The sequence below is a fragment of the Chanodichthys erythropterus genome, chromosome 14 (assembly GCF_024489055.1).
Source record: "Chanodichthys erythropterus isolate Z2021 chromosome 14, ASM2448905v1, whole genome shotgun sequence".
NCBI lineage: Eukaryota > Metazoa > Chordata > Actinopteri > Cypriniformes > Xenocyprididae > Chanodichthys > Chanodichthys erythropterus.
In genome coordinates, this window is record NC_090234.1 from 17,173,619 (window position 1) to 17,187,481 (window position 13,863).

The 13,863-nt window shown below is 32.7% G+C and overlaps 2 protein-coding genes across 3 annotated transcripts in view; both read left to right on the top strand.

The window, feature by feature from the left end:
• col28a2a (collagen, type XXVIII, alpha 2a) overlaps nt 1-4,553 on the top strand; it is a 51,494-nt gene extending 46,941 nt beyond the window's left edge. Inside the window, exons 35-36 of the mRNA XM_067410259.1 lie at nt 2,408-2,599; nt 3,741-4,553. Of these exons, the coding sequence (XP_067266360.1) occupies nt 2,408-2,599; nt 3,741-3,748 (200 nt within the window). The 3' untranslated portion in view covers nt 3,749-4,553. The remainder of the gene's footprint in view (nt 1-2,407; nt 2,600-3,740) is intronic.
• An 810-nt stretch (nt 4,554-5,363) lies between these two features.
• Nucleotides 5,364-13,769, top strand: bbs5 (Bardet-Biedl syndrome 5). 2 transcript variants are annotated; one of them, XM_067410626.1, is made up of 12 exons: nt 5,364-5,609; nt 7,058-7,136; nt 7,292-7,357; nt 7,903-7,952; nt 8,041-8,168; nt 8,825-8,960; nt 10,166-10,261; nt 10,362-10,424; nt 11,067-11,201; nt 11,429-11,512; nt 11,783-11,806; nt 13,333-13,769. In XM_067410626.1, the coding sequence occupies exons 2-12, from the start codon at nt 7,058-7,060 to the stop codon at nt 13,432-13,434; spliced, it is 963 nt and encodes a 320-aa protein (XP_067266727.1). In that variant the 5' UTR covers nt 5,364-5,609; the 3' UTR covers nt 13,435-13,769. The 2 variants fall into 2 exon arrangements, with proteins under 2 accessions (XP_067266727.1, XP_067266725.1); XM_067410624.1 differs by lacking the exon at nt 5,364-5,609 and adding an exon at nt 5,666-5,953 and having other exon boundaries at nt 7,054-7,136.
• The last annotated feature ends 94 nt before the right edge of the window (nt 13,770-13,863 follow it).

Here is a 13,863-nt window from a genome sequence, read left to right on the forward strand (position 1 = left end):
AGGAGACAGAGACTAACCAATGGCAGAAAAATGTTTGGAAGGAGGTCTGGAAATTTGAGTCTGGAAAAGTATGGAATTTTGAAATGGAAAATGTGTAGGAACCCTGTGCATACTAACCATCCTCCTTTTCTTTGTTTTAAAAAGCAGACTTAATATTTATCTATTTCGGGTCCTAATTAGGACACATGATGAACAGTTGAGTCATGATGCTTGCATTTATCAAGCAGTAAAAGCAGCTTTTCCTGAACCCAAAACCAATCGTCTGTGGAGGAGAGTATGAAACAAGGACTGGTGGGTTATTATCCTGCACCACTTAACAGATGATGACAGGAAACTCATTTATGACACTTTATTCAACTGGAAGAACGTCATACGTCATTACGCTATTTCTACGTCATTGCACATGCGCACAGTACTCTTCAGTTTCAGTTTTCAAGCCGATCAAGTGTTTACATGTCCTCTCAATCAGATTACAAAGGGAATAAACCACTCTTTACAATCCGAATGAAATTGTAATCAGATTTGGCCAATTCATTTCGATTGATGGGGTTACATGTGACATTTTCATTCCGTTTGTATAACTAGTCCAATTGCAATCGGATTATTGGGGTCCATGTAAACGCAGCTAGTGTTAGATCTAGGGTGGAAAAACGGACATGACGACAACACACTACTAATGCAACTCAACCAGGCCTCTTCTTTTTTGTGTGTGTATGCCTAGGGCAGGAATTATTTAAAGGATTAGTTCACTTCAGAATTAAAATTTCCAGACAATTTACTTACCTCCGTGTAGAAGTCTGCATAGAAGCCGATAAAATTTTTAAATGCAAGTCTGACAATAACCCAGCCGCTCCCAAGATGCTTTGACATAAGCCCATCTGTGCTTGAACTTGAAGTGAACAAAACTTTCTGCAGTGGTGGTGTTCACACAGTACCCAGTTCCCTGTCCTGGCTAGACATGTTCTTTGCATCCCGGCCACGAGTGCACCTTCAGCCTTTGTGATCGGATTTTGGAGGAGAGACGTTCTGAAGCCGTCATTCTGTTCTTGCTTGGTTGTTAAAAAAAGATTTAATTTTGCAGTAGCCTAAGTAAACTAACAGTTTATTTGTATTTTTGGCTTAGCCTATAGTTTTGAGGGACATGTATTTATTTAGCCTATTTTTCTCTGTGATATTTAGCCTATTATTCTTTGTGACATTTTTTGTCTGACATTTTTTCGGGTGTTGACAGCATCATAAGACAAATAACAAATACAAATCTTGTATAGGCTATCCAACATTTTATATTTGTTATCCCCAATCACTCTCTTTCTTTAGGGGAAGTTTAAATGCGAGATTCTGGAAACTATCTAAATTTAACGGGACCCGTCGGGTCATGAAGAAAATGATTAAAAGCGGATAGCGGGAGAACACAGAGTGAATTTTAGGCGGGATCGGGTTGGTGCGGAATAGAACCATTGCGGAAGCGGGACGAAAAAACGCGCTGACCTCTACCCCCATGTCATCCAAAATCTTCAGATCTTCTTCAGTCAAAAAGAAATTAAGATTTTTGAGGAAAATATTCCAGGATTTTTCTCCATATAGTGGACTTCACTGGGGTTCAACAGGTTGAAGGTTCAAATGTCAGTTTTAGTGCAGCTTCAAAGAGCTCTACATGATCCCAGACGAGGAATAAGAGTCTTATCTAGAGAAACCATCGGTCATTTTCTAAAAAAAAAAAAAAATGATATACTTTTTAACCACAAATGCTCGTCTTGCACTGGTCTGCAATGTGCCACACATTTCGTAATCACGTTGAAAAGGTCATGCGTTATGTAGATGAAAGTACCGATCCAGTGTCTACAAAGTGAACGTGCAAAGACTAAGTCAAACGACCTTTACAAAAAAAAGGATAAAACAATGATGTCGGAGTTTTTCGCCCTACCGCGGTACTTCCATCTATGATGCGTGGCGCATCGCAGAGCAGTGCAAGACAAGCATTTGTGGTTAAAAAATATATACATTTAATTTTTTTTTTTAGAAAATGACAGATCATTTTGCTAGATAAGACTCTTATTCCTTGTCTGGGATCATGTAGAGCTCTTTGAAGCTGCACTGAAACTGACATTTGGACCTTCAACCTATTGAACCCCAGTGAAGTCCACTATATGAAAAATCATGGAATGTTTTCCTCAAAAACCTTATTTTTTTTTCCGACTGAAGAAAGAAAGACATAAACATCTTGGATGACAAATTATCAGGAAATTTTAATTCTGAATTGAACTAATCCTTTAATATTGTGACGTGTTGATTCTCAGAAGAAAACTCAAGAGTTCAACGTTTCAGGGAGTTCAGAAACAGTGTAAAAAAGCATAATACGTCCTCTAAGTGTACTGATCTTACTTTCTCCTCTTGTGTGGTGTGTCAGAATCAGCTCCCCTGGATCCCCGGTGTCTGTTCAGTCTCAGTCAGGGTACCTGTAGAGACTATGTCATTCGCTGGTACTACGACAAACAGGCAAACGCCTGTGCTCAGTTCTGGTATGGAGGCTGTCAGGGCAACGACAACCGTTTCCAGACAGAAGAAGAATGCAAGAAGATGTGTGTCCTCAACAGCACAGGTATTATTCACTCCTGCAGACATAAATTCAATAGTGTTTATAAAACCTAAATATTGACTAAAATAAATATTGTTAATAGGCTGATAAATATAACACAAATTATATTTTTTATAATTTAAAATAATAAAATTATATTAAATATGTTTTATTGTTTACTATATGTATATTAACACCATTGTGTAAAGCAAGAATTATAATACAGCAAAAATCTAGTTAAAATAATCAAGGCATGTTTTCGATTTACATGTTTAACTATTTTCATGTACATGCACCAATATAGTAATACATAGTAATGTATACATACATATAAACATTTTATCTCTGAATTCTCCCAGTTAATTTTTAGGGAATGTTCTAGATTTAATACAAGTTAAACTCTATTAGCAGATTATTTATTGCAATTATTACAATTATTATTGTTACATTTATTGAAATTAAGCTTTAAACACTTCTCATTCTGGACAGTGTTGTTATTGTTAAATAAAACTAAAACAATTAAAATCAAAATGTCGGTAAATGAAATAAAGCTGAAATAATATCAAATATAAATATTAGATGAGAAAATGTTAACTGAAAAATTAGAACTGTTGCTTTAGCAACTAAATGAAATAAGTTGAGGTCTATCAAATCTACTAAAACTAAAAAAGAATTAAGCTATATACTGTATACATATTTTAAAAAGAAAAAGAAAAACTAATAAAAATGACAAGTACATAAACTAAAAATAAAATGAAAACTGAAAATTCTAAATATTAAATATAAATATAATAGTATCAAAATAACAATTTGCGGCATAATGTTAATTATGGGTTTAATATAAATTTAATATAATTTTAAAATAAATAACTTTCACTCCTAAATTACAGTAACTCAAATTAACTGATTCTGTTCCGGAAGTTTTCAAAAGCAGAAATGTGAAATTATTTTTGCAAAAATGAAGGGATTTGAGATGTAAAGTTATCTAAATCATTCTTTGTTGAGGTGGAACTACTTATTTAGGTAAAGAAACTTTTGGTTGTGCATTACATAATTGAGAACATATAACAAATACTGTCAAAAACGAGAAATTTCCTTTATAATGTTCAAAGCTTTGCATCTTTCTGCCATCTTTTACTGACATTTTCTGCCTTTGTTTTTACAGCTGGCTAAACTGGATGAAGATCTACAGCGGTCTTTCTACACACAACCTCAATAAATGAACTTTATGCTGGTGAAAGTGTATCGCAATGACAGATGCCCACTTCGGTCTCTTCTTTTATATCATAAAAATGTTAAGTGAAAATCATGGTTTTCCAGAAAATTCCATCAATGGTGGGGAAAAAGTTAAGCTCAGGATCTGGAGAAAATGTATATGCATTTTAAACTTATTAATAAGTCTAAATATATCCACAAACAAGTGCCTGCTGAAGTGAAACACGGGTGTTGTTGTGAAGCTGCCATAGCCATTCATTCATATGCAAAACAAACACTTATTCTTTTCTTGGTTTCCACTGAGAATCTGTGCACTGCTCTACATGTGACAGTTGTGACATGCAGAAACATTATTTACAACCTTCACTAGGAATTGATTGTATATATATATGTTTTGTTTTATTTAAAATTTACATACAATTTGTGACTTGAGTAAGCCACATGCAGGATTGAGCAGGTTGCAGAAACATCATGATGTCTTTTGAGGGTTTTATAGGGATCATTTTGTAGGGAGTAAAAGAATATCAAGAAGTCAAGTCACTAAGTTGTAATAATTTAAATGCAATTATGATTTTCAAAGCAGAAAACATTTTGTATATATTCTTTTTTCATGTGTCACAGTAGCTTTATAAGTGTTATTCAGACAAAATTGTTTTGCAATCCTGAATTTTGTATTCAAAAGAATGTTTGCCATTTTTTATGAACCAATCTGATTGTTGTCTGAAATAATTGTAGACATGGACAATTTGACTAATGCTAATGATATTTTTGAATGTATTCTTATGTGGAATTCTTGAATAAAATGTTTGATTAATAAAGACGTCTAATTTTGTGCTTGTTACTAAACAAGTCATAACCTTTTCTACATCTAAATAGCCATACATCCTTGATAGATATGATAGATCCATCTGCCAAATAAGTCTTTTAAGATAATAATAATAAAAAAACACACACACACACACATTGTAACCATAAAAATTCACAAGTCATTATAGTTTAATATTATAGCTTATTTTATAACCATATAAAAGTAGGCTATTCAGATACAGTAATAGAGCAATGAGTTCTAGTATTGAGTGAGTTCATTATAAAGGGTTAGTTCACCCAAAAATGAAAATAATGTCATTTATTACTCACCCTCATGTCTTTCTACACCCGTAAGACCTTCATTGATTTTCGGAACACAAATTAAGATATTTCTGATGAAATCTGATGGCTCAGTGAGGCCTGTATAGACAGCAATGACATTTCCTCTCTCGAGATCCATAAAGGTACTAAAAACACATTTAAATCAGTTCATGTGAGTTCAGTGGTTCTACCTTAATATTATAAAGCGACAAGAATACTTTTGTGCACCAAAAAAAAACCAAACACGACTTTTTAACAATATCTAGTGGTGGCCGATTTCAAAACACTGCTTCAGAGCGTTATGAATCTTTTGAGTAGAATCAGTGATTCGGATCGCGTATTAAACCGCCAAACTGCTGAAATCACGTGACTTTGGTATGGCGCTATGATTCACTGATTCGATTCGTAAAGCTCCGAATCTTCAAGAAGTAGAATCGCCCATCACTAGACAGTTAAAAAGTCGTTATTTAGTTTTTTTTTTTGGCGCACAAAATATATACTCATCGCTTTATAATATTAAGGTAGAACCACTGTACTCACATGAACTGATTTAAATGTGTTTTTAGTACATTAATGGATCTTGAGAGAGGAAATGTCATTGCTGGCTATGCAGGCCTCACTGAGCCATCGGATTTCAACAAAAAATATCTTAATTTGTTCCGAAGATGAATGAAGGTCTTACGGGTGTAGGGTGAGTATGAGTAATTATGAGGGTGAGTAATTAATGACAATATTTTCATTTTTGGGTGAACTAACCCTTTAACTACAAAGTCCTGTCAAAACTGAATAGATCTAGATTTTCGAAGTTTGTCCCTTGCGAACCGCCGTACTCACTGATGTTACCGTGGTGACGTGAAGACGCTCTGTTCTGATCTAAATCCTCTTACCGAGCGAGCGAGAAGGTTTCAGTTCTTATAATCAGAGGAAAAACATATTTATTTTAGTTTAATTATCTTATAAACGCTGCTCGATCATGGCGTCAGTGTTAGACGCGCTCTGGGAGGACAGAGACGTGAGATTTGACATCACATCGCAGTAAGTCCTCGCGCTAACCCGCTAGCTCGGAAGCTAATGACATTCATTAATTAAATCATGAACTATCAAGACGCTTTATGCATTTGGCATGTCGATGGATGTAAATTAAGCGTACAAGTGTTTCCCTGTGATGTGTTTGTTGTAATCATACAGGTCTCGAGCGCTCAAACATTCATATTCATCATGCATTTGAGTCAGTCAATTAATATAAAGTTTCTTTAAAGATTTTAAACATTCTCTCAGATCAATAAGGTGTTTATAGTTAAACTATAACCAGGGTTATCATTGTAAATGTTCACTAAAACTATTTTAAACATTTGTGTTAATTGAAATAAAGCCAAAATTTTGTCTTGGCAACTAACTGAAATAGGTTTATGTTGAGGCACCAAAATGAGAAATACTGGGGGAAAGCCAAAAACTAAAACCGAACTAAAATAAATTGATCCTAAATAGTAATATTAAAAACTAATAAAACAAAAGTACTAAAAATGTAAACTAAAAATAAACATTTAAAATATAAAAATAAAGACTAATTAAAAATATTAATGAAAAATATTATAGTATAAATACTAAAATACTACTATTAGGTAAAATTATACAATATAAATATATAAAAAAATGCATATAAAAATATAAAAATATAAGACATAATAATGCCTTCAGGACTGTCACACTTTTTTACATTTTAATTTGATACTGTTTTACACTTTATTTTGATTACATGTGCTAAAACTACAAGATGCTTCCTAGAAAAAAACCAAAAACATTAATAATGCTTTTGATTTTGAGATTCATCTTTTCACACTGAGGACAACTGAGGGACTCAAACACAACTATTAAAAAAGGTTCAAACATTCACTGATGCTCCAGAAGGAAACACGATGCATTAAGAGCCGAGGGGTGATGCTTGAAAACTGATCAATCTGCAGGAGCTGGATTTTAATAAATTCAGCTATTTTTTGTGCATATATATTATATATATTATCATTATATATGTATATATATACACACACACACACACACATTTTGTAAAATAACCCATCCAGTGTTTTAATCTCCTCTCAGACAGCAGCAACAAGTGATTTTATGTTTCATTTAAGGCAGATGAAAACAAGACCAGGCGAAGCTCTCATCGACTGCCTGGATTCCATCGAGGACACGAAGGGAAATAATGGGGATAGAGGTGATTAAATGTGGCCATTTCACCCTAATAAATTGTGGTTACCTTCATTGGTTTCTTATTAGATTATTGCCTTGCTAAATATCAATAATTGTCTTGTTTTTATTGTATATTGTTTTGATTATTGTAATGTCACGTCTTGTTTTGTCTTCATATAGGAAGACTCCTAGTGACCAATTTGAGGATAATCTGGCATTCATTGGCACTGCCAAGAGTCAACTTGTGTGAGTATTTGAGAAGTATTAAAGGAACACTCCACTTTTTTTGAAAATAGGCTCATTTTCCAACTCCCCTAGAGTTAAACAGTTGAGTTTTACCAGTCTACCGGTCTAATCAGATTCAATGAACTATGCTAAGCTATGCTAAAAGTGGTACCGCCAGAACCGGAGATCGGCTGAATGGATTTGAAAACGGTAAAACTCAACTGTTTAACTCTAGGGGAGTTGGAAAATGAGCCTATTTTCAAAAAAAGTGGAGTGTTCCTTTAAATAATAATCTCTGTTGCAACTCTTCATAGTGAGCCTTTGTCGCCCTCTATTGAACAGAATGTAATTAGAGTTCATTACTATAATGAAAAAATCTAAAACTCGAGTTTTTATTGCAACGGACAGATGTAGCTCTCTCAAAAACATTTTGAATGTTTATTTTCTTGTTTCTAAGTTAAAAAATAATCCATTGTGATTTAATCATTCATGCATCAGGGATGTTTAATGTCAGTTGAACTGTCAATCATTATCTGACACATTCTGTCTTTTGTGTTTATTAATAGCTGTGGGATACAACTGTATTATTAATATCACCACGAGGACAGCAAATTCAGTGAGTCATCTTCCTTCATGTTCCTTCACATCAAAAGCACGTTTTAATAGTCCATGTAAATGATGTCAAATTCCCTCTTTTTTCCCAGAAACTGAGAGGTCAGACCGAAGCGCTTTACATATTAACCAAATCTAATAACACTAGATTTGAGTTCATATTCACAAATGTGGTCCCAGGAAGTCCAAGACTGTTTACATCAGTCATTGCTGTTCACAGGTACTTGCGTACATAATACATAATGACAAGATTAGTGATTAGTTTTGCAAATTTGAGTTGCATATTGGCTTTGTTTTTGTTTATTAGCAAACTAATCTTCAAATCTACAGTATAGTGACATCTGTGGTTTAATCAAGGAAATATATTATGTGAATTGCATAAAATTAAATACCACATTTTTAATGTAAACACTCAGAAGTATTTTGAACAGGAGTTAGAACAAAAATATGTTCTAGTAGTTTTGAAAAATGTAACAAGATGAAGTCATAGGTATGTATTGTAAGCTTAAAAAGCGATATTTATTTAGCACTGCACACAAAAGATAAATGACTGTTTGGATTTACTATGAAAATAATAAATGGGTAACTTACAAAAGTAAATAAAAAAAGAGATTTTTGAAAGAATATGGTCGCCTTTTACCTTAAATTACTCAAAAAACATTTTTTTGGGAAAGTGTCAATAAAAGGAATTTTTGCATAAGATAAAGCATGGAACAAATGATCATGTTGAAATTATTAGAATGTCAATAGAATACATTTATTTATTTACTTTTATTCGTTTAGTTGACCCAAATAATATTACTAAAGACATGTAAAGTATTAGATACAATAAGGTATATAAAATATTACCAAACTAATTATTTCTGTTTCTTGCAGAGCTTATGAGACTTCCAAAATGTATCGGGATCTGAAGCTAAGAGGAGCTCTTATTCAGAATAAACAGCTGAGGCTTCTGCCACAGGAGCAGGTGTACGACAAAATTAATGGAGTCTGGAATCTGTCTAGTGATCAGGTATTTTCAGTGGATTAACAATATTATTATTTTTTGTGTAAAAAGGTATTTAAAGCCTGTTGTTGGGGCCTTAACCTTTATACTCTCCTCTGGTCATTTTGACACAACATTCATTTCCTTTTAATTTTTAAAAATTTAGTGTTCATCGGAGTGGCACAAAACCTTATCAGTTTCGTCACACTTGAAATTTGAAATAAACACAACAAATTCAAGTAGTTTTTGTGGTTGTAAAAATAGTAACAAATCCTTCCCTCACTGGTCAAATTGACCCACATAGGAATTAATGGGAAATGAGGGAAATAATAGATAAAAAAATAATAATAATAAAAAAAAATCTGGCACAATCCAGAACACACACACACACAGATTAAGGGATGAGACCACAGAACATCCCCAATGAACACACATACATAATATACAAACAAACACCTAGACATTCCCATTAAAATGAATGTTTAATGGGGCAATGTTTTCCCCCCCAATTTTTTTCTAATAAAATTCAATCAGTTACAATGCTGACCACACACAGATATGTGATCAGATTTGAACTTGTTTACAATGCAGAACAATGCGTGCGCACACACACACACACAATGAATGGTACAACTATAACATTTTTGGAATAATAACTTTTATCATTCTGAATAAAAATCTGCATATTCTAATACATATTCTTCAATGTTTTACTTGTTTGTTTTTTTTACCATTTTTTCCTGCTGTCCATCTTACTCACTTGAATTATTGCAATATCTGACATTTCAACATAAATACAAAACTACAAAAACCTAACAAAAATCCAAAAAAGTGATTTTGTAATGTCTAATTAAATACATGCCTGAATTCATAAACAAATGGTGGTCCAGTTCATTTGCTCCAGGCCATCTAGTGGCAATAGTCATGAAATGTCATGTTATATTTTTCCATAATAGGTCAGCAGAGACACCCAATGCATGATTTTTTTAAACTGACTTTTGCATGTACTGCAAGAAGAATGTGCTTATTTTAATGTTAATTTCATTATTGTTAAAATCTAGAAATTTAGGAGGTAAATAAAATAATAAATAACAAAAAAATCTCCCAAAAATGCATAAAAAATAGAAACAATATAAGCTTTCTGGACAAAAAAAATGAAGTGTAATTTTAATGCTGAGTCATTTTGACTCATGAGGGAATAATGTGTAATTAAGCATCGCCTTATGTTTCAGGGTAATCTTGGAACGTTTTTCATAACTAACGTGAGGATAGTGTGGCATGCCAACATGAACGAGAGCTTCAATGTCAGCATTCCCTATCTGCAAATTGTGAGTGTTTCTTCTGCTTCTAAAGACAAAGAATGAGCCATCAGTAATGAGTTGTATTTATTAAAACCATGCTTTCTTTTGTTTATCCCATTGTTTGAAGCGCTCCATAAGGATTAGAGACTCTAAATTTGGACTTGCTCTTGTGATTGAGAGCTCTCAACAGGTAAGTTTGGACCAGGATGCAGATCTCCAGAAAAACCATATATATATATAAGAAGAATAAAAGTGGAATGTCTCTTTTAAAGAATAAAAGAAGGTATTTGCACACTATTGTTCAAAATTTTGTGGTCAGTAAGATTTTTTTATTAAAAAAAAATTAATAATAATAATAACAATAATGCATTTATTTAGCAAGGATGCATTAAATTGACCCAAAGTGGTATTTATAATGTTACAAAAGATTTCGATTTTATATAAATGCTGTTCTTTTGAATGGTGTAACTATAACAATAAGAAATGTTTCTTGAGCAGCAAATCATGTTAGAATGATTTCTGAAGGATCATGTGACACTGAAGACTGGAGTAATGATGCTGAAAATTCAGCTTTGATCACAGGAATAAATTACATTTTAAAATATATTCAAGTAGAAAACTGTTATTTTAAATAGTAATAATATTTCACAATATTACAGTTTTTACTGTATTTTTGATCAAATAAATACAGTCTCTGTGAACAGAAGAGACTTTGTTTCAAAAACATTTTAAAAAATCTTACTATGGAACTTTTGTCTGTGGATTTAATGCCCTGGTGTGAATGTAGCTAACATTTTGTGATTTTTTTTTTTTTTTTTTTTCCCCATCTCAGACAGGAGGATATGTGCTGGGATTCAAGATCGATCCTATGGACAAGTTACAAGATGCAGTGAAGGAAATCAACTCCTTACACAAAGTGTACTCAGCAAACCCCATTTTTGGTGTGGAATATGAGATGGAAGAAAAGGTAGTTACAGAGATTTGTTTTCATGTATAGTGAAATGTGTGATAATATTAAACGGTTGTTTTGAAACTGTATTGTATTCTATACTTCTAATGGGTGCTCTCCGTTTTGTGTTGTATCAAAAACCCCATTAGCTGAAGTACATCACTGTTACACGTGCCTCCACTTTACTGTAAATCAAAGCAAAAAACCCATAAATAACATAAAAATAAATGACCTTTCATTCTCAGCCTCAGCCTCTGGAGGAGCTGACCGTGGAGCAGCCGCCTGATGACGTGGAGATTGAGCCAGACGAGCACACGGATGCTTTTACCGTGAGTTTTACCTCATATGCTACTCTCAGAGATAATGACGCTCTGCTTTCAACACATAGTGCTGTGTGTGTGTGTCACATGCTGAAAATAGATGATCGCTTAAGCCATAACTCACAATGTCCCACCAACACAGACTTTTGTTGCCAGGTTTCAAAAATGTTTACACCGAGTTCTGATGATTCTGACTTTGAGAATGTTCTCTTATTTAAGATTTACCTTACATTTTATTACATTTATAATCACTGCTTTTTATCTCCTTTTCATCTCCAGGCTTATTTTGCAGATGGAAATAAGGTAAATCAATCAATCTATCTATCTATCTATCTATCTATCTATCTATCTATCTATCTATCTATCTATCTATCTATCTATCTATCTATCTATCTGTGTTTATCTATCTATTTATCTGTCTGTCTATCTATCTGTCTATCTATCTATCTGTTTATCTATCTGTCTGTTTATCTATCTATCTATCTATCTGTCTATCTATCTATCTATCTATCTATCTATCTATCTATCTATCTATCTATCTGTCTATCTATCTGTGTTTATCTATCTATTTATCTGTCTATCTGTCTATCTGTTTATCTGTCTGTTTATCTGTCTGTTTATCTATATATCTATCTATCTATATATCTATCTATCTGTCTATCTATCTATCTGTTTATCTATCTATCTATCTATCTGTGTTTATCTATCTATATCTGATCTATCTATCTATCTATCTATCTGTCTATCTGTCTGTCTATCTATCTGTCTATCTATCTATCTATCTATCTATCTATCTATCTATCTATCTATCTATCTATCTATCTATCTATCTGTCTATCTATCTGTTTGTCTGTTTATCTATCTATCTATCTGTTTATCTATCTATTTATCTATCTATCTGTGTTTATCTATCTATTTATCTATCTATCTGTGTTTATCTATCTATCTATCTATCTGTCTATCTATCTATCTGTTTATCTATCTGTGTTTATCTATCTGTCTGTTTATCTATCTGTCTGTCTATCTATCTCTATCTATCTATCTATCTCTATCTATCTATCTATCTATCTATCTATCTATCTATCTATCTATCTATCTATCTATCTATCTATCTATCTATCTATCTATCTATCTGTCTGTCTGTCTGTCTGTCTGTCTGTCTGTCTGTCTGTCTGTCTGTCTGTTTATCTGTCTGTCTGTTTATCTGTCTGTCTGTTTATCTGTCTGTCTGTTTATCTATCTGTCTGTTTATCTATCTGTCTGTTTATCTATCTGTCTGTTTATCTATCTGTCTGTCTATCTATCTCTATCTATCTATCTATCTGTCTGTCTGTCTGTCTGTTTATCTATCTGTCTGTTTATCTATCTATCTATCTGTTTGTCTGTTTATCTATCTATCTATCTGTTTATCTATCTATTTATCTATCTATCTGTGTTTATCTATCTATCTATCTGTCTATCTATCTATCTGTTTATCTATCTGTTTATCTATCTGTTTATCTATCTGTTTATCTATCTGTGTTTATCTATCTGTCTGTTTATCTATCTGTCTGTTTATCTATCTGTCTGTTTATCTATCTGTCTGTTTATCTATCTGTCTGTTTATCTATCTGTCTGTTTATCTATCTGTCTGTTTATCTATCTGTCTGTTTATCTGTTTATCTTTCTATCTGTCTGTTTATCTATCTGTGTTTATCTGTTTATCTATCTATCTATCTATCTATCTATCTATCTATCTATCTATCTATCTATCTATCTATCTATCTATCTATCTATCTATCTATCTATCTATCTATCTTTTAAATGAATCTTTTTTTCCTCTCCTTAAGCAACATGATCGTGAGCCGGTGTTTTCTGAAGAACTGGGTCTGGCTATAGAGAAACTGAAGGATGGATTCACACTACAGGGACTCTGGGAAGTCATGGGTTAAAAAGCTCAAGCACTCTGTACAGTTATGTATTTTGGCATTGCATTGTTTGATACATTGTTTACATCCAACATCAAGGATTTTGTAATTAGCAAAATGTCAGAGTATTTATTTGCTATTTGATAATTACATATGTTTACAAATCATATTTGAGCCAAGTGTAAGTTAGTGAGTTACTTTTGTATAATATATGAATATATGTATAGAAATAGAAACATTTATATACTGTAAGTATAAAATAATTATTTGTATATTAGAAACTGCAAGCTAGTTTTGTGTAGAGAACTTTACATGCTAAATTTGCTGTTGTGTTGTAATAAAAGTATGAGAGAATGTGATGTAGGAAATTGTTTTTTGTGCTTTTTTGTGTTTTGATATCAGTGGCTTGATCAAACCATCATCACATTCTGTTTTTAGCTCGGGTTTGACAAA